Genomic DNA, 27,996 nt, shown 5'->3' with positions numbered 1-27,996 from the left:
TGTATAAAGCTGTGTGTTGACATTGTGCAGATCATGGCCAGGCAACAGCTGGATACTTCTGCCCAACTGGATTTTCCTGACCCATAGTTTGGATCATGACACAAAAGTAAACATACAAGTAGTTGATGTATCATCTCTCTCTGTACCCCTGCTCCGCATCCCCCTGACTCTATCTCAAATCCTACTCACATTCCCCATGGCATAAATTCACTATGTCAAACTTTCCCATATGGACATGACTGACTGCAAAATTGGCCCTAAAAATGATCTCCATTTTTCTCCTGGTTTGAACAAATTGCCCTTTTACAACCTTTTTTCCAGCATAATGAGATGAGTGAGGTGTCAGATGTTCCATGATCATTTCTGGGAAGTGAAAAAAGTATACCTTATTAACCAGCAGGAACCCTCTGACACTGGTGCTTCTGACAAGTAGGTATGACATGCACACTGGTACACACATGACAGAACTCGTGTCAGTACAGGGTCCATGTTCATGTGTACAAATGATAGCAATTTTCCTGCGCAACCCATGTGATGTGGTTTTATCTGAGCCATGGAATATAGCATGAAAATTGAGCCATGAGGGCAGATTAGATGATTAACAAATATAAACGAATGTATGGATAACAACTTTTATTTATTCCATATGTTTATCCATATATCTGTTTTGTTGTCCAGCTCAACTTCTAAAGGCCATTGAAAGAAGATTAGATGATTGCAATGTATATGCATCCTTATTGTGTCCAGCAGTGCGGTATTTATTTATTTGATTGAAGTTTTATGCTGTACTCAAGAATGTTTCACTTGTTTGACGGGGGACAGCATTATGGCGGGAGGAAACCGAGCAGAACCTGGGGGAATACCACTTGACCCAGTATGCCGAACATGTATTATTAGGGCCCATATGGCATTTAATGTCAGGGTCAGTGTGACTGATTACAAAAGGTTTAATATGACAGATTACAAGATGTCAGTATGACTGATTACGAAAAGTTTAATATGACTGAGGTTAATGTGACTGATTACAAGAGGTCAATGTGACTGATTATGAAAGGTTTAATGACTGATTACATGAGTTCAATGTGACTGATTACAGTATGACTTATTACAAGAGGTCAATATGACTGATTACAAGACGTTAATGTGACTGATTACAAGACGTTAATGCGACTGATTACAAGAGGTCAATATAACTGATTACAAGAGGTCAATATAACTGATTACAAGAGGTCAGTATGACTGATTACAAGAGGTCAATATGACTGGTTACAAGAGGTCAATATGACTGATTACAAGACGTTAATGTGACTTATAACAAGAGGTCAGTATGACTGATTACAAGAGGTCAATGTGACTGATTACAAGAGGTCAATGTTACTGATTATGAAAGGTTTAATGACTGATTACATGAGTTCATTGTGACTGATTACAGTGTGACTTATTACAAGAGGTCAATATGACTGATTACAAGACGTTAATGTGACTGATTACAAGAGGTCAATAAGACTGATTACAAGAGGTCAGTATAACTGATTACAAGAGATCAGTATGACTGATTACAAGAGGTCAATATGACTGATTACAAGAGGTCAGTATGACTGATTACAAGAGATCAGTATGACTGATTACAAGAGGTCAGTATAATGTTTATGCATGTTATAGGTGGAAGAAACAGAACAGAGTTTGTGGTAAACCAGTGCACCTTTCCAGTCCATGTACCGTAAATGACCTAAAATTTCATCCAGTACGAACTTGCACAATTTAGCATATTCTGAGAATTCTAATGATTCTAGAAATACTGCTTTAAGTCTGATTAGAAAGGTATTTTGATATCCTGCTGGGAAAATGTGTGTTTTAGCATCCAAAAATGGTATTTTATGGTATATACTTGCCTCTCAAAATGTACTTTTGTGGGGGAAATTTGGGATCATTTAGTGTACTTGACAAAATTGCTGAGTCAGCTGGATCTGTATTTGATATCTACGTGTACAAGTAATTTGGTCAGATGTACATGTTGGTAACCTCTTGGGTCCGATTTCACAAAGCGAAAATTTGAAATACAACCAAAACTAACTTCAAGGAATCTACAGGATGTCTGTAACAACCGCTAGCTCGATCAGCCTTAATACTGGCAGTCCACTTCAAGCGAACAACCAAGAACTCAGGGATTCCTGCAGAGTTGTCATGTTTATGTGACATACATGTATACACATGTACAGTTACACTGAAGGTCATTTAAATTTGTTCTGCAGCCCAGTTTGTTTCCAGCTGTCATCATTTATACTATGTCAACATATACAGTATGACATGTGGCTGGTACCTGGACAAGGTGGACTTTTACCATGACAGTGTATGGAGGGCAGGATTATCTGTAGATGTCCCACAGACACCTGTGACCCTGTGTTGTTATCATTGACACAGGAAAACTCAAGCATGAATTTTAGTGCTGTGTCATACATACCCCATCCCTAATCGTTTAAATGAAAGAATGAATGAATGGTTGGGGTTTAACGTTGTACTTAAGGACTAATCTTTTGATCATCTACCTGACATGCATGTGTAGAAATGTACATGTTGTAATACATTACATATGTTGCTGAGGTGAGGTGGTCAGATGTTTGGTGGATAGTTACATACGTGGAGATTGTATGCACAAATACATTTTGAATAATAAATGGTTTTGCCTGTATACTGGCCCTCATCAAAGGGGAGTAAATCTTTCAGCTCACCGACCTCAAAAGCTGCTCCATCCTGTTGAAACATACATATCCATATTCAAAGAGGAAGAGGCAGCGCAATATATGATCGCAGTCATGCTAATGGGTGGAGGAAACAGTGTTTTGTATGTACATATATGTAAACCCAGGCCCTTTGTCAAGCACTTCACAAACTTCCTGTCTTATGGCCAGAGTTGAACCAGTATTACATGCACCTCATTAATCAGGGGCCTCATTGATCAGGGGCCAGTTTGCAGCAAGGAGGCCATTACTTTTGCAAAATCGGCCAGAGAAGGTCACTCCGCTGGAGATGTTGATTAGATTTTAAAAAAAGTCTAAGTTCATTGACACCATACATGTAGTTACATGTACAATATAGCAAACTTGGTGACTTGGTGAACAGTGCCAAATATTGCTTTCACTATTCATGAAACTTACTTGAAACAGAAAATAAGAGAGTGTATAATTTGCAGATTTAAACTTCCTGACCCATGTGTGGTTGTGGTTGCTGTAGGCTAGATCAAAAAAAGGTTAAGTACTTGACCACAGCACATGAATGTGATACATGTATGTCTGTCCTCTGGTGTAAATTACATGTTTGGCTCATGTGCTGTGGTAGGTGCAAACGGCTGGAGTGACGAATCCAGCAAACATGAGTCATACATGTGTGTACACAGTGTGGAATTACTGTACTCATAATTGGCTCTAAAACATCTACATAATTCATCTGGATTAATAAAACTGTCAAAAGCTTTGTTGAGAAAAAATTTCCAGTGTCATCCAGTGTGTAAAGGCTTCCTTGTTGCTTCCTTGAAGATTGCAAGGTTGTAACAGGCAGAGTGTTTACGACATTGAGCACATGTGACAATCAGACTTAACACCTGTGCAAGTTGATCTTGGGCAAGGTGTTTCAGGGGCAGTAACTCTGTGTTGATACATGTGCCATTGCTCAGTATCTTACAGATGTTTGATATTGATCATATAGACCAATATTACTTGTAGTAATTGTAGACAAATTCAATCAATGTTAATTTTTTGAGAGATGTGGTTATTATCAATGGGGTGGGGGTGTAATTTTGGCAGCAAACACAAAACTGTAAGTTGTTTGGGTTGTGTACTTGTACATGTAAGTGTGAATAATTTTACAGTTGTTGTCAAAATGCCATAACTTTACCATCAGATCTGGCAGCAGAGTTCCTCACAGGCTCTTCACATATACATAACATTGGTACAAAAACATGGACAAGTTTGCATGTCATTCTATAAATAACTGAACTAATCTCTGCACCTGATAGTGGATAATTTCGCATTTCTTCATGTTCATGTTGTAGATTTGTGCACAATTATTTTGTGGTGGGAAGGTCTATCAGCAACCTGCGGATGGTCGTGGGTTTCCCCAGGCTGTGCCCGGTTTCCTCCCACCATAATGCTGGCCACTGCCGTATGAGTGAAATATTCTTGAGTACCGCATAAAACACCAATCAAATCAAATCAAATATTTTCTGACTTAGCAGAAAATTGTCTTCCAAATATTTCTGGTGGTGTTACTGTTTTTACCAAGAATGACATGGCTTACAAAGGTCAATGCCATTTTTTCTTTACCCTGAGTTCCCCGTAATTAAATCAAGCCATATATCAGGAGCATATACACTCGTGTTAATCTACTGATACTGTTTCTGTGATAGAGACTTCTCTCTGAGCCATGTCAGACTGTTAACCTAGCCCTGCAGGCCTTTAAAGGCTTTGAAACCCCAAAAGGGTACAGGCACGGAGCACATGGCAGAGGCATTATTAGATCATTCATGGCTTCTGCTCAATGGAGAGTAGCCTGGGTAATTGACTGGGTCCCTTTTTTTCGGCAGTCTGTACGTGCCGCATTAAGGCCACAGCTTTTGTTGGCAGCTGGATGTACGTGGACTTGACCAAACCTGTGTGCTTTCCAGGAAAGTCCAGGGCTTTTGCTGGCAGTTTTATGTACCCGTTAGTAAAGACAAACCATTTGGGGGAACGAGCGGGCTGGAGAGGCATTGATTTTTTCCCCTCATCGCCCCCCTCCTCTCCACGTTCAACCAACAGGACTTGTCGTGATTGCTCACCGCCGCTGGTAGCTTATAGGTCCCTGTGTGGTCACTGTGGCGCGGATATTGCGTTTGTCCGTTCCTCCAGTACAGCCGCTGTCTGAGATGTGTCAGACCCTGCTGACCAGTGGGCCCATTGGGTGTAATATCAGCAACGTGTAAGGTTTCTGTCGGCATCGGGTGTGGAGAGCGAGGATTATAGGTGTGTACCTGTGTAAATTCTACAGAGATCAGCATGGCATTGGTCTACAGAGCATGGCCATGAGACTGAAGAATGGAACACAAGGTGATTCATTCATTCGTTCACTAATTATGTTATTTGTTTTGTGGTTTACCCCATACTCAAGACTTCCTCACTTTAATATGAACCAGCATTTAATTTTATAGGTGGGTGAAAACTCACTAAAATTTTGTCCGTAACAAAGGTGCTCATGTTTCCTGAGTCTGTTCTGAAGATGGAAGTTTTGAAGTTGGTTTGGAAAGTAATATGAAATCCTACTGGAAAAATGTAAGTTTATAGAGCATCAATAGTGATACTTTATGACATTTATTTTCTTCTAAAAATTTGTTTTCTTTTGGGACAAAACTTAGTGATTTATTATACATTGTTTAAAACTACGAGCCTTTGGGAAGTAACTGACAAGCTTTCTTATGTGTGTCACACACATGTATAGTTTCATCCACATGCAGTGGGTTCAGAGTACTTGTCAGCGATCTTATTGGTGGAAGGCAAGTGATCTCTACTGGACTTTGATTGAGACTACCTAAACAGCTATACATATGAAGGTTATTTACATATTTATTTGATTGGTGTTTTACGCCGTACTCAAGAATATTTCACTTATATGACAGCGGTGAGCATTATGGTGGGTGGACACCGTACACAGCCCAAGGGGAAACCCACAGCCATCTGCAGGTTGTGGAAGACCTTTCCAACATATGGTCGGAGAGGAAGCCAGCTTGAGCTGGACTTGAACTCATAGCGACTGCATTGATTAGAGGCTCCTGGGTCATTGCACCGCGCTCAGTCGTGTTAATCCCTTTGGCCACACATGAAAGTTGTTGACTGCTTTATTAATATTGTCACCAGTTAAGGTCTCAAGAACAATTATGGAAGTGGGAAAGTCTTGAGGATTCCTTGTCTAGGGCTGGGATTGAACCACTGCCTTGTCATGTTCTGGTTGATCCTTTGTGATTGAAAACACAATCGATACAATGTTGTGTTATTCTGCGGCAGTTGCCATTGATTTATTTTAGCATGTTGTTCGCTCAAAGTAATCAAAGTGTAGTGAGAGAGTGGTACATGTAACTTAACGATGTATCGTGATTTCTGGGTAAGTTGCATTTTTGTGGTATTTGTTTCATTGTGTTTTTTGAATTATTAAGCACAGATTTTAGTTAAACATTAGAACTACAGTGTATTGCAGTTAGTGAGGAGTTTGATGTATGTACATGTATATGGAGGCAGTAAAATTGAGAACTTTGGAAGGATTCACACGGTAAGACAAAGACTTTTAATAGTGATTGGTCAGGTCAAGTTTTTAATTTTATGATCTGATCAGCTTAGCCCGTTGACGAACTAAATGTTCAGATGATCAGCTTACTTAACATGTAATTATATGTACCTACCTTGTGTTATATATACCCTAATTTTTAATTTGATTTTATAGACAAAATTACATAAATTGGCCAGTTTCGGGGCTTCACAAAAAGTATAATTTTATCAGTCAACACGGAGTAATGCCTGTAGAATATGCTTGAATAATCACCTTGCAAACGGGAAAATTTTGAAGAATTGCAGTAACAGTGGCATATCTGTAAAGGTTCTTTTTCATCCTTAATATGGTCTAATAATATGGTTTAATATGGAAATATGGTCTTTTCGCAAGAGATTTTGTTCTGCTGCAACGTTACCTGGTGGTGGACTTTTTGTGATGTTATTTTGGTTATCAGTGACATTTCATTCATGTACACCTACACCCACATGTACACATACACCCACATATACATGTACACCCACATGCACAGATACACCCACGTGCACACCTACACCCACACGTACACCCACACGTACACGTACACCCATATCGACTGATGTACCTATACACTATTTACTATTGTCATGATAGTATCAAACAAAACGGGGGCCTCCGTGGCTCAGTTGGTTAGCGCGCTAGCGCAGCGTAATGACCCAGGAGCCTCTCACTAATGCGGTCGCTGTGAGTTCAAGACTAGCTCATGCTGGCTTCCTCTCCGGCCGTGCGTGGGGAGGTCTGACAGCAACCTGCAGATGGTTGTGGGTTTCCCCCGGGCTCTGCCCAGTTTCCACCCACCATAATGCTGACCGCCGTGGTATAAGTGAAATATTCTTGAGTGCAGCATAAAACACCAATCAAATAAATAAATAAACAAATAGGCATCAAACAAAACCCTAGGAATCAATTAATCTTTTGACAATTAACTATATATATACAATATGAATTGTGAGGCTGGTGAGAGATTTATTTGCGGTGTGTCCCAGCCCCATACATTATTCAGGTACGGCCTAATGTCAGGCTCAGTGATCCATTGTGCTCTGACAAAAGACCACTCACCCTCGATTAATGAGGGCCTGTGATTGAGTATACAGCTCAAAGTGGTTTTTGTGGCCGATACATGTAAATATAATACACTGTAAACCTATTATGGTTTTTTACCTCACTATTTGACTGTATAACAGTTTGTTTCAAAAGTTTTATAATGAACCTGAAAGGTGATGCCCATTGCGACCAAATACATACACATTTGTTTGGGGATCAGGTGGTGGCCGAGGGGTGAAGACACTTGTACATGTATGTCAGTTGTTAGGACGCACAAGATGCAGGGTCAAATCTGGCAGCGGGCAGTAAATTTGTGCATTTCTGCACTCACTGCTTATATTTATAGTGATAAAAAGTTGATAATGATGTCATCAGTAATTTGGTTTACTCTGGGGTCTCTTAGGTTTCCTCCACTCCAAAAACTGACTGCTGTTTTATAATTGAAAAACTTGTTGGCATGGCGTTACATTCCTTCTGACTCCTGGTCATTTAAGACATAACCCATTCTGATATTGTTATTGCTATTGCTATTATTAATGATAATACAGGAAAGATGAGGAAGAGCAGAAGTATGGAATTACCTGTGCACCCTTAATATACCTGTGCATCCTTTAATATACCTGTAAATACATGTATTGTGTGAATTGTATTGACTGGTTTGGTGAAGTGCCATTTTGACATCAACAGTGCATGCATTGTGTTGTTGACACAGATATTGGCTTGTCTGCTGGCCAAGGTTCACTGATCTGTGTATAAAAGACTGGATTGTTTAATATAGTGTGATAAACCGCTCAGTGGTGCATGTGATTATCACAGCTCGCTGTGGACTGAACGCGCTTGTTACAGGAGCGATTATTGGAGATTTGCTCACGAAGCTGTAATCCTTTTGGTTATTACTACACGTACTTGTACCATGATACAGCTGCTGTATGCTTAATATCCTGATGATTTGTCACTTTCTGGTGCTATTTTACTGTACTGGTTTGTCTATAGATTATTAAGGCAAGATCCGAGTTCAATCCCGGCAGTTGGCAGGGAATTTGTAGATTCTCTCGCTTCCATGACTCTCACACTTTGAGGGGCCTTGCTGACAGTTAAAGCTGTTGATACTGCTTGTGTGGCTGTTTGTGCATTAAGTCATGTACCTTCGTTGAAAATTGTTTGCAGAGAAAATGTCATTGTAAACAAATTCTTTCATGAATTTTGAACTTCAATTTTTGTCTTTTAAGATATCCATAGCTTTGCAGTAAAGCCATATGTGCTCTGAGCCAATCATCAGCACACTCTTTGGTCATGTGACTAAAGAACTGGATATGAAACAAAGCAAATTTAACACTGGTGAGATAGGCATTGAAGACAATTTTAGCATACAAAATTGAAAATATACCTCTTAGGTTAGAAGTTCTTTCTGGAAAAGTAATCTGGGGACAAGTAATTTCTGACTTGAGTCAAAGATTTGAATTATGAGTTTAAAGCCTATTTTTCACCTTCAGATGTTAAAATTTTGTTCACCTCATCAATGCTATCTGCCCAATTTTAATTTCCAGGAGCAAAAACTAATCTTTGTGAAGAGGTTTTAAGTTTTCACAAACAGCTTGTGTGGAATCGGCCCCAGAATCCATGATACATGTAGTTTCATTGTCATGTACAGGGCTAGAATTTAAGCAGAAAGTCTAACTGGCCAGCAAGACCAGTATTCTCAGAGTTCTACTGGTCCGACCATAGGTTTACTGGTCCTGACAAAATGAAAAGTACATGCCTCATACCGCCATAACAAGCACTTTAATAAAACGGCTCATTTCTTTGGAAACGAATCATTGGGTGTTACAAGTGTAAGTCTTGCTTGAAACAAAACAATTCCTAATTTTGCATTTACAAATTACATGAGCTCGTAAGTACTGTATTTCAGCTTAAGTTTCATCTTTGGCAGCATGTAAAATCCACTTGCTGCAGCACATGTACAAACCTTAAAGTGACAGTTTTGGTACTAACACATGACTTTTACTACTTTTGTGCTACTTTAGTCTACTTAACTGATCGTCAGGTAATCTTGCTTTCTTTTCAGGAGGCTTAGCTCCGTCCAAGTATCGCCACATTGTGACCTTGTTGTTGTTGATTTCTTTCCGCGGTTAGAGAGATATAAATCCATAATTTGTACTGGGCCTGTGTACGTGATACAATATACTTACGATGAGAGAGGCTGTTTTTTTAACGACTGTACTTGCCTCCCAGTCAGATCACCTTTCCGACGTGCCTGATACATCGCTTGAGAGTTTCTGCACTTCAAACTTCCTTTTCATAAAGTTGTCAACAGGAGCTCTTCGTACACCACTCGGGTGTTTTCATCTACCAAACTGTGACCAGTGTGGAACAGAACCCCGCCATCGTCTGACAAGGGCGACTGTTGTTTTAAGCAAGCCTCACTCCATGCTGGAGTGATGCTTTATGCTGCCAATGTATGAAAAAAACAAACTTCACGTCCCGATTTCGAAATAAGACAAAGACTTATCACTAAAAGTGTTTGTATTTTCTACTGGCCCGTCGGACCAGTGCTTCGCAAACTCAACTGGCCCGACAGAAAATCCACTGTCCTCGGACCACCGCTAATTTTGAGCCCTGCACGTAGTACTTTGGCCGAAGTCGTGACGATCGAAACTATAAACATGCCAGATTGAGATAACCAAGATCTTAACTTTGTCTGGTGAGGCAGCAGGATATGACTGCAGTATGTCTGTGTTATACATGTCTGCAGATTTAAGGCAGTGTTATCTTAATCAGTTTTATTTGCCTTTTGTATGATCTCATAGGATGGAATAATCACAAATCTACAGGTACTAGATACATGTATAATAACAGCATTGTTGTTTCGCTCAATTCTTGAATATGCAGCTACATGTGTGGAGACTGGTCCATTGTGGTTCAAGGAGGGGGGACGCAGGCTGGTTTACTGAGGATGACAATTGTTGTCTGTTTATAAATGTAGCACCGACATGAACAAATGCATGCACCTTCCATAATTCTCACTGTTATGTTTACAAACGTATGAACAATAATGCCAATATTGGCTTGTTTTGCATTTTATAGCTCGCTCTCTGTATATAATTTTTTAATAAAGACTGGAGTGTATGCTCAAAGCAATAGTAGTGCCTAATGTTAATATTGATGATTTAATTCATTTTGCCATCTGATATATATGTGTTTTCTAGACCTTCATGGACTTCTCACAATAACCTCTCTGTGGGTTATTTATTTATAGTTTCATCATATATTTACAGCGTGATCTGTATTTTACACGTAATTTGGCCTCGGTAAATGTGCATGTAGGCAAAGTTATGTCCATTGATAATTACTGGTAGTGCATTGGGACGATTTCCTATTTTTAGCTGGTATCATACACAGTATACACATGTACATGCCAATTTCAGATCTGAGTGGACTCGATGTCCTTGGGGCTGTGGATTTGCTGGTTATTTGTTTTTCTGTGTGCTTTATACATTTAATGATGATGGCAAGCCTTGATGTAAATTAATTCACGGTGTATATGTGTCGAGGAAGGTCCTTGGTGCAGCCATTTTACTGACAGAGTACACACATGAATGTACACATGTGTACTGAAAGTGTGCAGATGCCAAGCCAACGAACAGCCTTAATCTGACTTCGTCATTTATCAAAGGCGAACATTCCCTTTCGCCGGTTTTTATGGAGGATAAGGAAATTGGAATCTATTTCAGGGAGACGGGAAGCAATTGGTTCTAGCGGGTCACTGGTTCACTGACTGATCAGAATTATACCCTGCTGCGCTTCCTCTCTGCGGCCTAATAGAAGGGCAGGGCGCCATAGACGGTGTCAGTAATAGAGACGTTGTCATCGTTCTCACTGGTCAGCAGCCTGTCTCCTTTACTAGCCGAGTGGCCATCATGTCTATTGTGAGGCTGTATGATGAGACTCAGAAATATGGGACAAAGCTGGACTCTTCATCATGTCTATTTCGGGGAAACACTGCCAGCTGAGATATTCTTATTGGCATTACGCTGGATGTGATTTGGCTTGACATGACGTGCATTGGCTGAGTTTTCCTTGACACTGTGATATATTTACATATCTTGAACAGCCAGGCTGGGATCCATTGCTGTGGACATACATGTACATGTACGTTGTGGGCAACGGAATTAACAGAAGCATTTTGACTATCACCTGCTGATCTGTCTGTGAGTGTCTGCGTCTGACATCGCAGTCTGTGCACTGCCCCCCTCCCCTCTCCCCCAGGGAAGGGGCTTCTGTGTCGTGGAATGTTCATGTATTGATCTTGACAAGCTGTCTGCAGGCAAACTGTTGTTATGTTAAATACCAGGATAGCCTTTTGACAACAGAGAGAGAGAGAGAGTGGTCACCCATGTGCAGTATGAGACAACAGGGCTATCCCCAGCCCTCAAGCAGCCTCAGGGTAACACAATGTAGGTATTCTTAGTTAGTCATAAACCTGCGATGGGTGAATGTTGAACGGGGACATTTGAAAGGCTAGCAGTTAATAGCATTCAAATAATGACCTCTCAATACTATTCATGCAGTATGGTGCACTCTGTGAATTTTGGTTTATGCATGTAATATGGCTCTGTTAGTGTAACTCAGGTACTGACGAACAGAGCTAGTACTTATATATTGTCATGATAATGCGCAAGTGTAGTGTGGCAGAGTTCTGTACTATTCTACCTTGTTTGTCAGGGGTTTTGTAGAAATCATATTAAATGAACTTTTTTTTTTCAAAAAAGTCAGTTGTGTGAATGTAACAGGATTAAATTAAGGAAAATTGACGTTTTGACATAGGAGTTTGATTACACTAAATGACCTTAAATTTCAAGCACAGATGCATTTTTAGAAGCAAATAAAAGTCACAAAATATTATTTTTGGTGCCGAAACTTACAAATTTTTGGATGCTATCCCCGAATCCTGACCTAGCCCAAGGAATTTTAATATCAACTCTGTAGAGTATTATTCTCTCTGTGAACTTTCATAGAATACATACAAGTGTATGTGAATTGAATGGAATATTGCTTGTGGAGGAAGTGGGGTTTTCTTACATGGCTCAGACCCTTAGCTGTATTAAAGAGCATGTGTCGGGTATGTTTATCGTGTGCAGTGTTGATGTGACTGATCTTTGTGGCTATGTTTAGATGATGATGTGTGGCTGGCTTTCTAGATGTACAGGTGTGTCTTTATTGATGGGGGGGGGGGGGGGGGGGGGGGCGTAGATTGTAGGATTGAGATATAACCCTGTCATTAAACTCTATCAGTCCCTTCTTACCACAACTGGTGGCAAAACTTTATCATTGTTGAAGGGGCCCTTGGTGACAGACTAGATTAGCAGCGTTTCATTTACTCTCTCCAACCAGTATATCAAAAATCTATATCCCACGTGCAGTAAAGTTCATCACTAACTTGCCATTCTTGGTTCTCCACAACTGGCCACCCCTGACCCCACCCTCCATCCACCACCCCTCACCCTCCACCCCCCACCAAAATAAACTCTGTGGTAGAAGGAGGCGAAGTGCTCATGCCACCACCTGCTTATCCAGTAATATTTACATCATAAAACATGTGGACCCTGTACTGGTGGTATAGAAATGTTAGTAAGTGTGTGCATGTAGGTACAGATATGTAGATCATTCAGTGTATGAGAACACAGATGTGTTTGCTTTACCTTGAGTGGGTGGGTTACCTTTGTATATTGCAATGTTCACAGCCAACATATTTTGTACCTGCTTACATATAAAAAGGTCAAGGGTCAGCTAACAGCTTGCTTAGGCTCAACCTGGTGTAAATATTATCCGCAAGCTGAACAGTCAGTTGACAAATGATGTGTTTCTAGAACAGTATCACCTTTATGACCAATGTTAAATGGTAGGACATAGGGTACTTGAACGGCCATTGTGGTTAATAGAGATTTTATAAGCCGACAAAAGAGTGGTGTTAACTGTATACATGTAGGATACAGTACAGTGCTCATGGAGGCCATTTCAGTTAATTCTTCGTTTCCATTCTGTGTCAAATCTGTGTTCTAGGCAAGGTCTTGTTCTTCCAACAGATCCTGCGTGAAAAAAAAAAAAGAAATCTGAACTTCTTGACATCCATTGCTACTGTAACATTTAAATTCTTGTTGTTTTGCATCCTGAAATTGATATATATATTCCTTAGAACTCTTGGTACGCAATATTTTCACATCCTTTCCTGTATGGGGCTGACAGCAACCTGCGGATGGTTGTGGGTTTCCACCGGGCTTTGCAAGGTTTCCTGCCGCCATAATGTTGGCTGCCATCGCATTAGTAAAATATTTTTGAGTACAGCGTAAAACACCAGTCAAATAAATAAATAAATCTTTTCATTTTTAATTTCAAGGTACTACTAGTATACATGTATTACCTGGAGGCTTTTGATTTTTTTTAAACGGAAAGAACACTTTATATAGTTTAAATGAAAGAACTATACCTAATGTTAAACTAAATATATAAATTTTCTGTCAGCAGCTCTTCTTATTTGAGTATTTCATAGTTAAACATCAAAAGCTTAGATTTACCTTTACGCCACAATTTGAACAGATAACATACGTCATCGTGCTTACATTGTATCTTTGCCCGGTAGCTCTTCAGGACATGGCATTCCAGGCAAAGTTTGACAGACAAGAGCCATGTCTGTTGGCATGATGTAGCCCTCTAGCGCATCCCGAACTCTTCCTTTTTAGAGTTGCCTTTCACAGACCTTAAAATCCACGATTAGCACAATAATCACGGTGTCCTAGAGGTTGTGCACCATCCTGATTTTCATTTTTTTTCTTTGTTTCAAATTTAATACTGATTTTCATTTTTTTGCACTGTTTCAGAGTTAATTATGGCTAATAAACTATCAGTACAAGAAAGAGTTGAATTGGTTTTTATGTATGGAAGAGATGGGGCAACACACTGCTCTGTAGCTCAAGCATTCAACCTCAACCTGGATGGTGCGCGACTTCTGGGACATCCTCTGCACACGTATTTACCTTAGACTGGAAAAGCATGTTATTCATGTGGTAGAAGTAAAACCTTAAGCACCTTGACGTCACAGCGAATATTTAAGAGGAGGAAAGGAGGCGTTTCATTGGACAAGTCTAAAACATGGCGAGTCTATCAGTGTGCCTCCAGTCGGTGGATTTTGTAGAAAATACTGATGTTTAAAACCTATTTCCTCTCCTATGAAAACATTAAAAAATCTATAAAAAAAAAAAAGAATTCCACACACTTTGTGTAGCTCTTTTATTTAAGGTATAGTTTGTATAAACCTGATCTTTTCTTTTCAACAAGAAATCAGACAAGAGTCTCCAATGATATCTGGCTTATAATCTTGTGAACATCTTGCCATATGCATAGCTAACAGTTGTTTTCTTCAATTTACGCTAATTCTTTGACCTTTTCAACTGCCTCTGAAACCAATATTTTGAAACAAAAATATGGGGTTTATCAAAATAATTTGCACAGTTTTAACAAGCTTGCATCTATAGTGACACAAGCAAATCATTTTAACATCATTTTCATTGTAATTGTGTGCATAGGTTTCACTGAATTAATTAATTGTTTAAAGGTTGAAATGGTTGCAGATTTACATTAGTGTAGTTTCTTTTTCACTCTTTGTTGGAATTTATACATTCACATGTACATATATATTATTCTCCATGCAGGACTAAATAATGCTGTTATTGTACCTGGACCTATACAGTACCTCTTAACATGGGAATATGGTCATGAATACTAAACTACATGTACATTAAGGATTAAGGAATTAGTGCACATGTCCTTTAACATTTAATCATCAGCACTGCATGCATGCATGAGCCTGGAGGGAAGCTACATGTATTTACATGCAAATGGTCAGATTACGCAGTTTTTAAAATAACATGTCGGATAGATGTAAAATACTATACGTGTCACAGCATTGAGTTCATTGTTCTACTCCAAGGCATATTCCATAGTACATGGATTGCCAAATGCAATTCGCGATTTGCATATCAGACCTCTGGTAAAGCTGTGCACTAACTCCCCAGCCGGAAGGTATCAGTGATATCACATTGATATTTTTTTGGCATGAATATCTTTGAAATAGTTTTTTTCAAGGTTCATTCAGGAAATGCATTCATAGATCAGTAGATTCATAGATTTCGAATGAGGAAATCTAGCAGCCTCTATCTTAAGGGGCGAAAATCTGAGGTTTCACTTCTAGTACGTGATGTAAAGATCTACACAGAAACCTGACTGCCACTCATCATATGAGTGAAAATGTCTTGAGTACAGTGTTTAACACTAGGCAGAGTTAAATACACCTATCTTTAGGCATAACAGATTTATTAGCAGCATATGTATCATTTTACTTCTTTGTTTACAGTTTTGTTAAACTTTGTAAAGGTTAGTTAATTCCACGAAACATTGTCATTAAGATGGAGACAGCTATACATGTACATGTAATGTTAGTATTAAACTTGGCGTTTTAGTGCACCTAGACACACTCCCCTAATTACCCCTGACTCTTATAGCAAATGTTGGTCAGCCTGATCATTTGTTCCGTTGACGTTTATTGGTAGTATTTATAGCTCCTTTTGTCTGCGGCACTTTCATGCGAGCCTCTGTTTAATACCCCATATTGATTCTGGTTCCTTCATCACCCCATAATGCCCCATAATGCCATTCAAGCTTAAACCCAATGATGGATTTTTGTTTCTTTTTTTCACCTCAACCTTTCTTCCATAGTTCTGCTGTTGAAAAACAGTTTAGCCTAATCTTTTACTGGGTTGTAATAGATTTGAATCTGTAGCACATCTGCTACTGTATTTGTATGTATGTATACATTCTTTGGGTTTTACATCGTACTCAACATCTAATTTAAGGAGGTGTGGGTACATTTACTGTCATCTTGTGACAGGGTGAGTCCATGCCGCCATGGTGCTGTCGCCACTGAAGTATCATACCAGAGACACAAGAAATGACATCCTGTCCAGTCACATTATACTGACACTGGGCCATCAAGCCTTGCTTCCTTGCTTCCTTGCTCGAATCTCTCAGTGCTCAGCACCAAGCGAGGTAGTCGCAGGTACTATTTTTTAAGTCTTTGCTATGGCCCAACCCGGGTTTGATCCCAGGTCTCCTGTCTTTAGCTACTGTGTTCGTGTTTTAGAACTGCAGAACTACATGTACATGTATGTTAAATGTGGAATTACCATGGTCTTGCCATCACTAGGATAACAGCTTCATGGGAGACTGAGCAGGAGCATCACAAATGGTCCAAATCGCAGTAAAACACATCATTTTCCTCTTCGATGTTGCAGTGCTTCTAGACTACATAAGTGTTTTATGAGCGCACATGCACCATTAATTGTGATTGTGATGTAATAAAGGACAGAACAGAAGAACTCATAGCTTTGGACCATTTTGTTACAGTCAGGAAGGAGTTTTACGAGTCCCCCATTGCAGCTCCTTGATCATGGGTATGTCCTGCTTCGACTGCTCCTGAGGGCTGTAGTGGCAACATAAGCAGATGACTGCCCTTGCATGGCCTTTCAGGTCTCCTTACATGGAGTTTGCTGGTGATCACTGGCCATAATTCCTCCTTGAAGCGTGCATCTGTAAGTCACTTGTTGGATTTCAAGTGTGTCAGTTACTGGCCACGGTTAAGAGGTTTTTCCTGGGTATGCTGGGTACCTCTGTCCGATCTCTCCTCCCATGAGACCATATGCAACTGTTGTATCATATATTCATGTAAGTCAAAAGATTCTTGAGTATGACATTGTGCAGCCATCAGATAAATAAATCATTGTTTATACATGTACACGTTAGGGAAGGGGAATAGCGCATGTTTCTGTGCAGATTTGCTCAGAATTCCACAAATTATTGATGACAAATACATGCACATTTAGGTAAACATAGATCTATCTAGTGGTTTAAATATGGATGACCTGTGGCTGAGTGATGAACAGAAAGTAGTCTGCAGTACTTGATAACATCTGGTGGTTTTGCCCTAAAGCCTTTTACCAGTTTCCATGTGCAGTGGTGCTTATGGCACAGTCTTGTACATGTGAGATAATTTATGAGTGTGCAGGATGTTAAGGAAAAGAAGAAATGTTCCTTTCCCACATGGACATGTGCAGTGTCCGTCATAATGTCATGTGATAGTACAGACAGTAGGACATTACCATACAAATTGATGCATTGCAACGTTGTAATGTAGATGTTGTGTTGAGTTCCGTTTTTGACGTAACTTATGGCTTGAAGTTGATATCCGACTTCATACTACCACATCCTCATGGAATTAAAAAATATCACACAAAAAAATAACACCCAAAATCTGGTTTTCTCCAAATTATTTATTTATTTATTTATAACACACATGGATATGTTGGAAGAACTAATATTAAATTTAAAATGTGAAACTCACGTCTTGTCCGAAAAATTTTAAAAATTCGTCCAATTTTTTTTTCATTTAGAGTTTTGTTTATTACATGTACTTCTGTCCATAATGTGCACCTATGCCTTTATGTTTTTAAAAGGCAACAGAAATGGAAAAACAGACATAATGTATGTAATCAGAACACAGTACAAAAAGTGAAGTGTGTAATGAAGAATGCAAATATGTGTCACTGCATGGTCATATTTGTAGGTATTTAATCTGGTTCAGCCATACATGGGAAGGCCTGCCAGCAACCTGCAGATGGTCAAGGGTCTCCGCCGGGTTCTGCCCGGTTTCCTGTCACCATAATGCTGGCCACCGTCGTATATGTCAAATATTCTTGAGTAGGGCATAAAACACCAATCAAATAAATAAATAAATTAATCTTGTTCATGTTAATGAGATTTTGTCCAAGAAAAATCCTTTCAGCGTTTTTTGGGAGAGTTGCTTTAAAAATGGGCAGTGGAATGAATCAGTTTTGGGACCTTCTGTTTTGTTTTGGGAAGAAATAGAAGACTAGAAATCATAAGAGCCTTTTTACTTTATATATATAATACTTTAATTCACAAAAGATGCATTCATAGTGGATAGGGTTCTAGGTTCATTTGCACCAACTGCACCAGACAGTATTTGTAGTGGAATTTCTGGCTTGGGCGTGTGCAAGTCTGTTCTCATGTCTGTTGCCATGGTTACTGAATATAGCGATAAATACATGTATGACATGAGGTTATTAAGAGCCAAAGATAATTCTTGTTTGAACATTGTGAAGAATGACGCCATTTTGCTTTTATAATATTGTGTATGGAAAATGTACATGCAGGAGGAACATTCATAATCAGGGTTCTTGTTGATCTTGCTTGGTCGATGGAACTCAGCTAGCCGGTTTAATCTGGTTTAATGACGATGGTGCCTGGCTAATAAGAGCATCGATATTTGAAACTTTGCCAAAATTGCTTATTCCAGCTACATGTACAAAAAAAAAAAAAAAAAAAAAAAACCCTCCCCCCCACCCCCCACAGTGAGTGCTGTAGATATACATGTACATGTAAAAGTATATTTCATCTTGCAGTGTATACAGTGATAAAAGGAAATTTATAGATTTCATTTGGCTCAAAGTACATTTGATGTTTATTTATTTATTTATTTGATTGGTGTTCTATGTTGTATTCAAGGATATTTCACTTATATGACTGCAGCACTATGACAGAAGAAACCAAGAAGAGCCTGGGAAAAGCCCACAACCATTAGCAGGTTGCTGGCAAACCTACATGTACTTGGCCAGTGTTTAAGAATCCATCATGACCAGTGTTATTCTGTTGTTTTATCAGTGATTGTATAGAGCAATTCATTTTCTTAGGACCTAATACTGTAACTGGATCTGCATTGTACTGTGCAGTACATTATATTTTACAATGAAAATGATGTTGTATTCTCAGCCAGACAGTATATATTGTATACACAGATTATGTACCCACATATAATTACTAGACCTTTTGGGGGAACCGTGTGTGATTCCCTCGTATTGCAAGAAACAACACTTTATATACTGTTCTTGCAAGTAACCATGATAAAATAGCTCTCATTCAAAGATACCAGTTTCTGAACATGTACATGTATTTGGCCCCGTATTGTTCTCATGAGGCTTTCTATGAGTAAATGGTAGAGCGTCCTCTTCAGGAGCAGTTGAACCAGGGTCAATCCTGGGTCGACTCACGCCTAAAACCTTAAAAAGGGAAGTCTTCCTCGCTTGGCGTTCAGCACGAAGGGGATAGTGCAAGGACTGGTTGACCCGTATCAGTATATGGCTCGGGCAAGGCACTTACTCGCCTTCAGTAAGTCATCCCAAGAAACAGCACTAGATAAAAGAGCAGTGGAAATCCGTCTTGCACCAAAGAGGCACATGCACTCTATGGATTCCTTTGTTGTCATATGACTGAAAAGTTGTTAAGTACGACGTTAGACCCCAAGCACTCACTCACTCTATGATAAAAGGCCAGTATCGCAATCCAAACAATCCAAAATAATTTAACTTAAACATGAAATAAATACAGTAATAATTGGTACATGTTAACTAAGATCTAATTACTTGATTAAGGGTTCAGTTTAGAATTGATACACCACCTGACCTTTTGACCCACTACTCTTGCTTTGTGATTTACTGTAATCCTGGGGTTAGTCACTGGTGATTATACCACAGACCACAGTTACACTATAGCCTCATAACACAGTGACCCTTTTCTATAGGTGCATGTTACATGTGTACATTTATAATGCTCATAGTCTATTCCCAAATTGTAATTCAAGACGTGGTCAACCAGTACAGTTCTTTCACAGCTGGTTAACTCCAGGGTTTGGCACAAAGGATTTATGACATGATCAGCTGATCAGGTGGTGATCGGCTGATACTCATGTACAGAGAATAGCGCCATGATTTGATAATCTGTGAGGTACATACATGTATAGGTGTGTACGTAGGTATAGCGGAGAACTGTGAAAATTGCACGCAACTTCATGTGTACCGTATACAATAAGGGTGAAAAAGAGACATGTACAATGAAATCAAGATTGAAGGGTTATTACAAATGAGTCAGTTTGTTGAAGATCAAGCCAAAGTGACTGTAAGCTCTTCTTGAATGACCGGCATGTACTTGCACTGGTGCAGCGTTCTTGGCTTGAGTGTTTGGTGCAGTTTTTGGATGATCAAGCAAGATTGTATCATTTTGTTGAATGAGCCATGGTACTCTGTTCTGGAATGAGTCAGATTGTGCTGTTCTTCTGAATCAAATGGTATTGTTCATGTGGATGTTTACCCTGTTCTTTGATGAGCCAAGCTGCATCATTGCTGAATGAGCCAAGTTGCACAAATCTTGGATGAGCCAAATCTTCATGATTCATGGATGAGCTAAACTGTACCTTTCTTGGATGAAGTTATGCAGCTCCTAAATGAACCATAGTGAATGTTTCTTTTTATCAAACAATGCTGAAAACTCGTCCTTGTAAGTTTATTGTTATAACCTCTCAGTTATGTAACTCTGTGTTCTATTCCACTGTTGCTGTTGTACATGTGTATGATATTGCAGCACTTTGGGCGTTACTCAGTCTCATTAAAGTCAAATTTTATTCCACTTCATTCTGATTTTGTGTGACTAAAGTCAGATTTTGTATTGCTATAGCCAGATTTCGTGATGCTGTAGTCAGATTTTGTGTTGCTATAACCAGATGTTTTTTTTGACAAAAGTATCACTGATGCTCCTTGATTGCAGCTGTTCATATCGAACATGATAACCTAATTCTACATGATGGGTATACTGCCTCTGGCTGCGGATGTAGCAAATTAGACACATTTATGTAGCAGAGTGCCTGACTACACTCACTTCACAAATATGCTAATAGGAAGGATTACAAAGTCATGTGGATGAACCTGTTCATCGTTAGTCATACAAGTACCCATAAGTACGCACATACATGTGATTCTGTGATCACTGTAATCTTCGGGGGTAGCTGCCATGTCCTAGTTACCCTGTAAAGCACTATATTGTTGACCCTTTGTCAGCCATGGTCATTGTGGTATATTTGTGGCTGTGTGGCCTGTTATAAGCTGGCTGGTAGTATTGTCATCCTGTCCTATGAATGTATCATGTATCAGGTCATCTTCTGGAAATCACCTGTTTCTCTCTCTCGCCAACAATAACAATAACAGCAGTCAAAGCTGTTGAGTATAGTTTTCATTTATTTAACTTGTGACACTTATTCTCTGCAGATATATGTACATGTGTAGTACTACGACCGGAAGTTTGGTAGTAAAATGACAAAAGTAGCAGATTTCTGGGTACTTTATTTGAAGCTAATGGTATGTGTATATATGCTTGAAAGTGCTGGAGTGTAGCGATAATTGCATGTAGATAGATAAATAAATAGGTTTTATTTCGGACATTTCAGAAACAGTTTCTGTTTGCGGTGGGAACTTTGTTTTCGGGACAGTATCTCTGTCATGATTTTGCATGACAATTGGTTCATGAGCACTTTAATGTTTTGTTGTTGTTGTTTTTTTTGTTTGTTACATTTCCCATCACTTTCATGGTGTCCATGGTAACAAATTTTCTTAGCGCATTAGTTGTTGTTGGTATTGAGGTTTAGAAAGACCTTCATTTCAGTGGCAGTGTTTGCATTCTTCCAAACTTGCATACAAAGTTTCAACCAATGAAGCTCAGAAATCCTCCATTATGGCTGTCAATGGCCATCTTGGATTTCTTTGCAATCACAGCTTTCTCTTTTGAAAAGAGGCTAGCACATACTGAGAATGGTACATGAACAGTACATGTAATTTGACATCAACTAAGCTTGTTTCATTATATCACAGATTTGTACCTGTAAATCCTAGCATGAAAGGAAATTCCAATTATTGTATTGTGTAGTCTCTGTGTTCAAAGAGTTACACAGACATGGACAGATTGATCTGGTTCCAACCACTAGTTGTGCTATTAGTACAGTATATTACAGTTATCAAAGGAAGTCTGCCAGCTCCAGTCTATGCTGCATTGTAGTCAAGAAGTTATACTTGTGCTTAGCTCTAATTCAATGCAATGTATGTTGCATTGAAATCAAGGAGTTATATTTGTGTTGAGCTCTAATTTACATGTATGTTGCATTGTAGTCAAGGAGTTATGCCTGTGTTTAGCTCTAATTTACATGTTTGCTGCATTGTAGTCAAGGAGTTATACTTTTGTTTAGCTCTAATTTACATGTTTGCTGCATTGTAGTCAAGGAGTTATACTTGGGTTAAGCTCTAATTTACATGTATGCTGCATTGTAGTCAAGGAGTTATGCTTGTGTGTAGCTCTAATTTACATGTATGCTGCATTGTAGTCAAGGAGTATCTTGTATTTTAACATGGATGAAAATATGCCTGCTTCTACCATTAATTGTATTGTTAAGGTCATTGAGGTTACAAGATATTGTAGAGCTTTCTGACATGAAGAGAAATGTCCTTTTAGCATCTGTGGACTGGCAAAGATTGTATCGTATATATATATATATATATATATATATATATATATATATATATATATATATATATGCACACCTAGACAGAAATTGTCTCACTGGCATTTCGCTGTGAGTTAAAGTCCAGCTCATGCTGGCTTCCTCTCCGGCTGTACGCGGGAAGGTCTGTCAGCAACCTGCGGATGGTCGTGGGTTTCCCCTTGGCCCTGCCCGGTTTCCACCCACCATAATGCTGGCCGCCATCATATAAGTGAAATATTCTTTAGTACGGCGTAAAACACCAATCAAATAAATAAATAAATCTCACTGGCATCATTGGACTCACAAATATTTTGTCGTGTTTTCAGGCGTGGAGAGAAATCGGCCCGCTCCCACCATTTTGTTGAACGTGAAGAATGTGGCACAGCACAGTAAGTCATGTGAGCAGGCAGGTGCTGTGTTCGTGTTCGGAGACGACCCGAGGTCAGAGGTCAGATCCCAGATCACCTGTTTAGTGATGTAAGTATGGCAAAGTTTAGTTTTTGTTGTTTTTTTTTGGAATCAGTTTCGGGAAAAACAAGTTTCAGCTGGTTTCTGATGAAGTAGTGTTAGAAAATTTACTGAAAACAATGTATGGAAATGTTAGATTAACTGTATGCTCGCTGAAATGTTTTGAATTTGGTTTATAGGAATGTGTCATATGAAACAAAGCATCATGATGTTTTATTTTATGGATATGTTAATGCTTTTGATTTGGATTCCAGGTTTGTGCATTTTTGATTGTTAGATTTTTAGTGAGCTGTACTTTTCTGGAATTTAGTTTTGCTGAAGACGCAATGCGATTGTTAGTCTATTCCCTAGATGAAATACTGGAACTGCTGTTTAGATTGTGCTGAGGCCATCCTCAAAGGACAGTGGTTCAAACCCTGTGGACGGTCATACTGAACACTTAAAAAAAGCACCAGAAAATATAAATGTTTAGATATTGTTCAAGGCGACATATTGAACCTAAAAAGAAAGCACTGAATGAAAAATCCAAATTGTAGCTTTATTTTTTCCTGAAAAGAAAGGCATTATTAATAGAACTTTATATAAATTCTATATATACATATATAAATTTTTATAAATGTATCACGCTCCGGCTCAGCTTTGGCTTTTCAGCATGCATATGATGGTATATTCAGGTGATGGGCTCCAAACTGCCAAATATATATATATATATATATATATATATGTATGAATATTACCATGTAGTGGGTGTCAGAATTAAAACTCGGCCAAATACGTACCAATGTATATTTGCCGTTTTCACAGTAAAAATATTATTGCTTACATGTAGGAAGCTGACATAATTGCCATTATATTGGATCGATACTATGGTCTTATTTAATACCACCATCGAGACAGAATTACATGTACCACATGCACTTATGAAAGATCAACTTTCAGTCCAATTTATGCACTTTTGTGATTTGGTTTTTGGAGACAAAACTACATTGGTTGGATTGGCCAGGTTTCAGGGCTTCGTTTAAAGGACATCTGTAATTGTTACAGTCTACACAGAAGAAAGCCTTCAGAAAACATTGCATACATGTGAAAAGGGTTTAGAATCACAATATGTCTTTTCGTTTTCCAGCACAGGTTTCAAAATGTGTTCTTACCAGTACCGATAGCAGTATTCCTCGTCAGAATTATGCTCACATTAACGTTAACTTGCCACCACTGTATGTTAAACGAAAAATTGTTGTAGTATGATGTCAAACAGCAGTCAGATATAAACAGATAATAAACTGTATTTTTCTTCCAGACCTGTGATGGTAGTTAATGTGTAGATCCCAACAAAAGTACATGTGCATGCATGAAAGTACAAAATATAATTTTGTGCAATTTGCTGTTGTGAGAAATGTAAATGTAAGTGAACAGTCATCCAAAGGAACGTGAAAATAGCAAATCATGGGGGTACAGTGGATTTATTATAAAGAAGACAACAGGAGAATTGGATTCGAGCTTTGCAATGGAAAAGAACATCAAAATACTGCATTTTATCTTTAGTTTGGTTTTGTAAAATTGCTCTTTTAGAAACACATAAAGGCATTAAAATGATACTTTTGATGCCATCTCAAAGTTTTTCTGAAGAGAAATTAATAAAACGTTTAATGCAGAATTTAACTCTTAAAGGACTCTACAAACTGAATGAATCAATTGGAATCAAGCAAACTGTACCACTTGAAAAATTGCTTAACTTAGGGTGAAATACAGTAGTAGATGAAACGCACATGTTGAAGGCGTTGGGAGATACAAGTATTTTCTAGATCTTGGGTGGGGGGGGGGGGGGGGGGACAGGCCTGATAGCACAGTTGGCTGAGCTTCTGCTTCGAGAGTAGGTCCAGGGTGAATCCTAGGTCGAGTCACACCTAAGACTTTAAAAGAGGAAGTTGTGTAACTTCCTCGCTTGGCGTTCAGCATGAAGGGGATAGTGCAATGACTGGTTGACCCGTATCGGTATAATGGCTCGGGCAGGACGCCTTACTTGCCTTCGGTAAGTTGTCCCAGTGAAGCAGCACTAGATAAGAGAGCTGTAGAAATCCATCCTGCAACAAGGAGGCACATTACATGCACTCTAAGGATTCCTTCGTCGTCTTATGACTGAAAATTTGTTAAGTACGACGTTATACCCCAAGCACTCACTTACTCACTCACTCTAGATCTTGGGGTGATTGCAAACAAACAATCTGTGTACATATACACCATATACACCATGTAATAGAAGCAGGATGTCAGCAGCAAAAGGTTTGCTGTACTGTTGAGCTGGAGAGTCATTAGCGCTTGTTGCGTAAATGTCAGCATGACTTCATATTTACATGCGCATGTGTGCACGTGTAAAGGTGTACGCGTTCCTCAACCTTATCGCATCAAGTAAGAGCAACTTTCAGTACAGTTTATGAGTTTTTTTCACTTGTTTTTATAGACAAAACTACATTGATAGAGTTGGGCAATGTCAGCGCTTCACAAAAAGTACAGTTTTATTAATCTACACTGAACGGTGTCCTCAGAATATGCTAGAGTTAACGTCTTGCAAACTTAAGGTTGAAGAAGTAGAGTACTGGGTATGTAACATTACATGCCTTTTCTCTGTGGAAGGCTGGCAGGCATGAGTGTCTGAGTTAGGGTTACATGATACTGGCTTAAGTAAGGGGCTCTAGGGCTCTCCCTGATGAAACCATACATGTATACTATCTCCCTAGGGGGTGGTTTCTTTGAAGAATATTGTAACCTTACCCCCAGCTGAACGGTTGCCATGATGACAGCTAGTTGTCACAATGACATATCTTCTCTATGAGCCTGGATGTATCCAGGTGAGGGAGTAACATTGTTGAGCTCTGTGTGTAGTACTTTTTAGAGGCAGAGCAACGTGTGCATGTAGAATGGTTTGAAAAACTTTCAAATTTCCTGTTATCATATATATACACTGTATGTGTATACGTATGGTAAATTCTCAAGAAATTCAGCCACCCAAGACAGTCAGACATTATTTATTGGGGGTAAACTAAGCCTAGTAAACTTCCCTAGAAATAATAGGGATGATTGGCAGGTATTTTTTTTTTTTTAATTTTAGCCAATGGAAGAGATAGGGATTAGAAATTAACACTTAGACAAAAATAAAAATAGGTATTCCACCCAATACCCAATGAAAAATTTACAGGAGAGTTCTTTTTTTTTTTTTGTCCTGGAGGGGGGAGGGGGTGGGTAATTTAGTGTATTTATACACCTCTAGCTATATAGGGTAAGGGGCGGGTAATTTAGTGTATTTATACACCTCTAGCTATATACGGTTACCTCAATCTTCTGATTTTTGGGACGCCTGATCTGCTCTATTTAGCCAACATACATGTAACAGGAATATTTAGTTTCTTTGTTTTTTCACATTGTTAGTCCGTCTAATGAACAACATATTCATACACATCTTTGCTTCCAACACTACTAATATCTGTCCTAAAACTTATTAGAAGAATTAGGCTGTATGTGAATACTAGTAAGCAAACAATAGGGCGGGGGCAGGTGGGAGTCGGGAAGGTGGACTGGGCTGCATCCTGCCCTGGTGTGAAGCTCCAATTACATTGCTGCTCATAATTCATTAATGCAGCATATCAGATTAAGGCCTTAAGAAAAGAACCCGAGGATACGGTGCCAGACCACAGCCCTTTAATAGAGCAGTAATGGGCTTATGTGCTTATTGTGAACATTTATCAGATGCCCCGCGTTTCTGTGCTCATCAAATACCAGGACACCCAGCGGGGAACACTCAAGACGCAGTGTTAATTGAAAATAACCATGGATACCGGATGTTTACGAATGACAGGCTTATACTGGGCTTAGGCATACAGGATTGAAACCTCCACCTCTTGGCTGGCTGGCGTGGAATTAGAATGTGGATGTAAGCACCCCCCCTCCGGCTACTGTTTACCAAATTGGAATTGGTGTAGGGCTGGGTCACGATTCTTGTGCCCATAGCCACATTAAGCCATTAAGGGCTCTTCAGCAGATCAGGGAGGTGAGGGTCCACGATAAACAAAGCCCACCTTTGAGGTTCACATCACTCCTTGGGAGGTCCTCAGCACTGTATATACAGGTACATGTATATGTAACTGAACAACAGTGTTACAGGCTGTCTACAAAGCATTAGTACTCTTGATCTTTCTATGGACTCCAAATAGATTTTTGGTTGTCCAGCAAAGCAATTTGCCAAAAGCGATATTTTGGGGTCATTTACATTTTCTATTTTGACTAAAGTTAGAATGATCAGATGGGATAAAAATTATACTACAATGCTCTGCTAAAAATGACAAGACTCCATTAACGTTTGCCTATGTATTAAGGACATTTTTAGCAGTACACTCCAATTTGGAAGCTCCTCTGATAATGTCTGATTTTGTTCATCATTTATTCAGTTCCACTTTAACATAAGTATATCTGCAAGTCAAAAAGCTTTTTTTATTTTTTTAAACCATCCTAAGCCACATGAACTTGCGGTGCTCCAAACAAGTTTGTAAGTTTCTGGTTAGGTGAACATGCAGCTTTGTTTCACAAACACATCATATAGTACAGTAACTTGACATTGTTTCTATTATGAATAGTCGATAAATCGTGCCTGTGATGATTTTAATATTTGGACAAGT

General features: G+C 39.1%; 1 protein-coding gene across 3 annotated transcripts in view; it reads left to right on the top strand.

Annotated features, from left to right (window-relative positions):
* Positions 1-27,996, top strand: part of LOC135463587 (transmembrane and coiled-coil domains protein 1-like) — an 83,085-nt gene that overhangs the window by 17,978 nt on the left and 37,111 nt on the right. For all 3 annotated transcript variants that reach the window (XM_064740903.1, XM_064740902.1, XM_064740901.1), the window contains exon 3: positions 23,188-23,338. In XM_064740903.1, coding sequence (XP_064596973.1) covers positions 23,337-23,338 — 2 coding nt within the window. In that variant the 5' untranslated portion in view covers positions 23,188-23,336. The remainder of the gene's footprint in view (positions 1-23,187; positions 23,339-27,996) is intronic.

Source organism: Liolophura sinensis, chromosome 3, assembly GCF_032854445.1.
Source record: "Liolophura sinensis isolate JHLJ2023 chromosome 3, CUHK_Ljap_v2, whole genome shotgun sequence".
In the NCBI taxonomy this organism is placed as follows: Eukaryota; Metazoa; Mollusca; class Polyplacophora; order Chitonida; family Chitonidae; genus Liolophura; species Liolophura sinensis.
The sequence above is the reverse complement of the archived record's forward strand: the minus strand, read 5'-3'. Positions and strand labels throughout refer to the sequence as shown.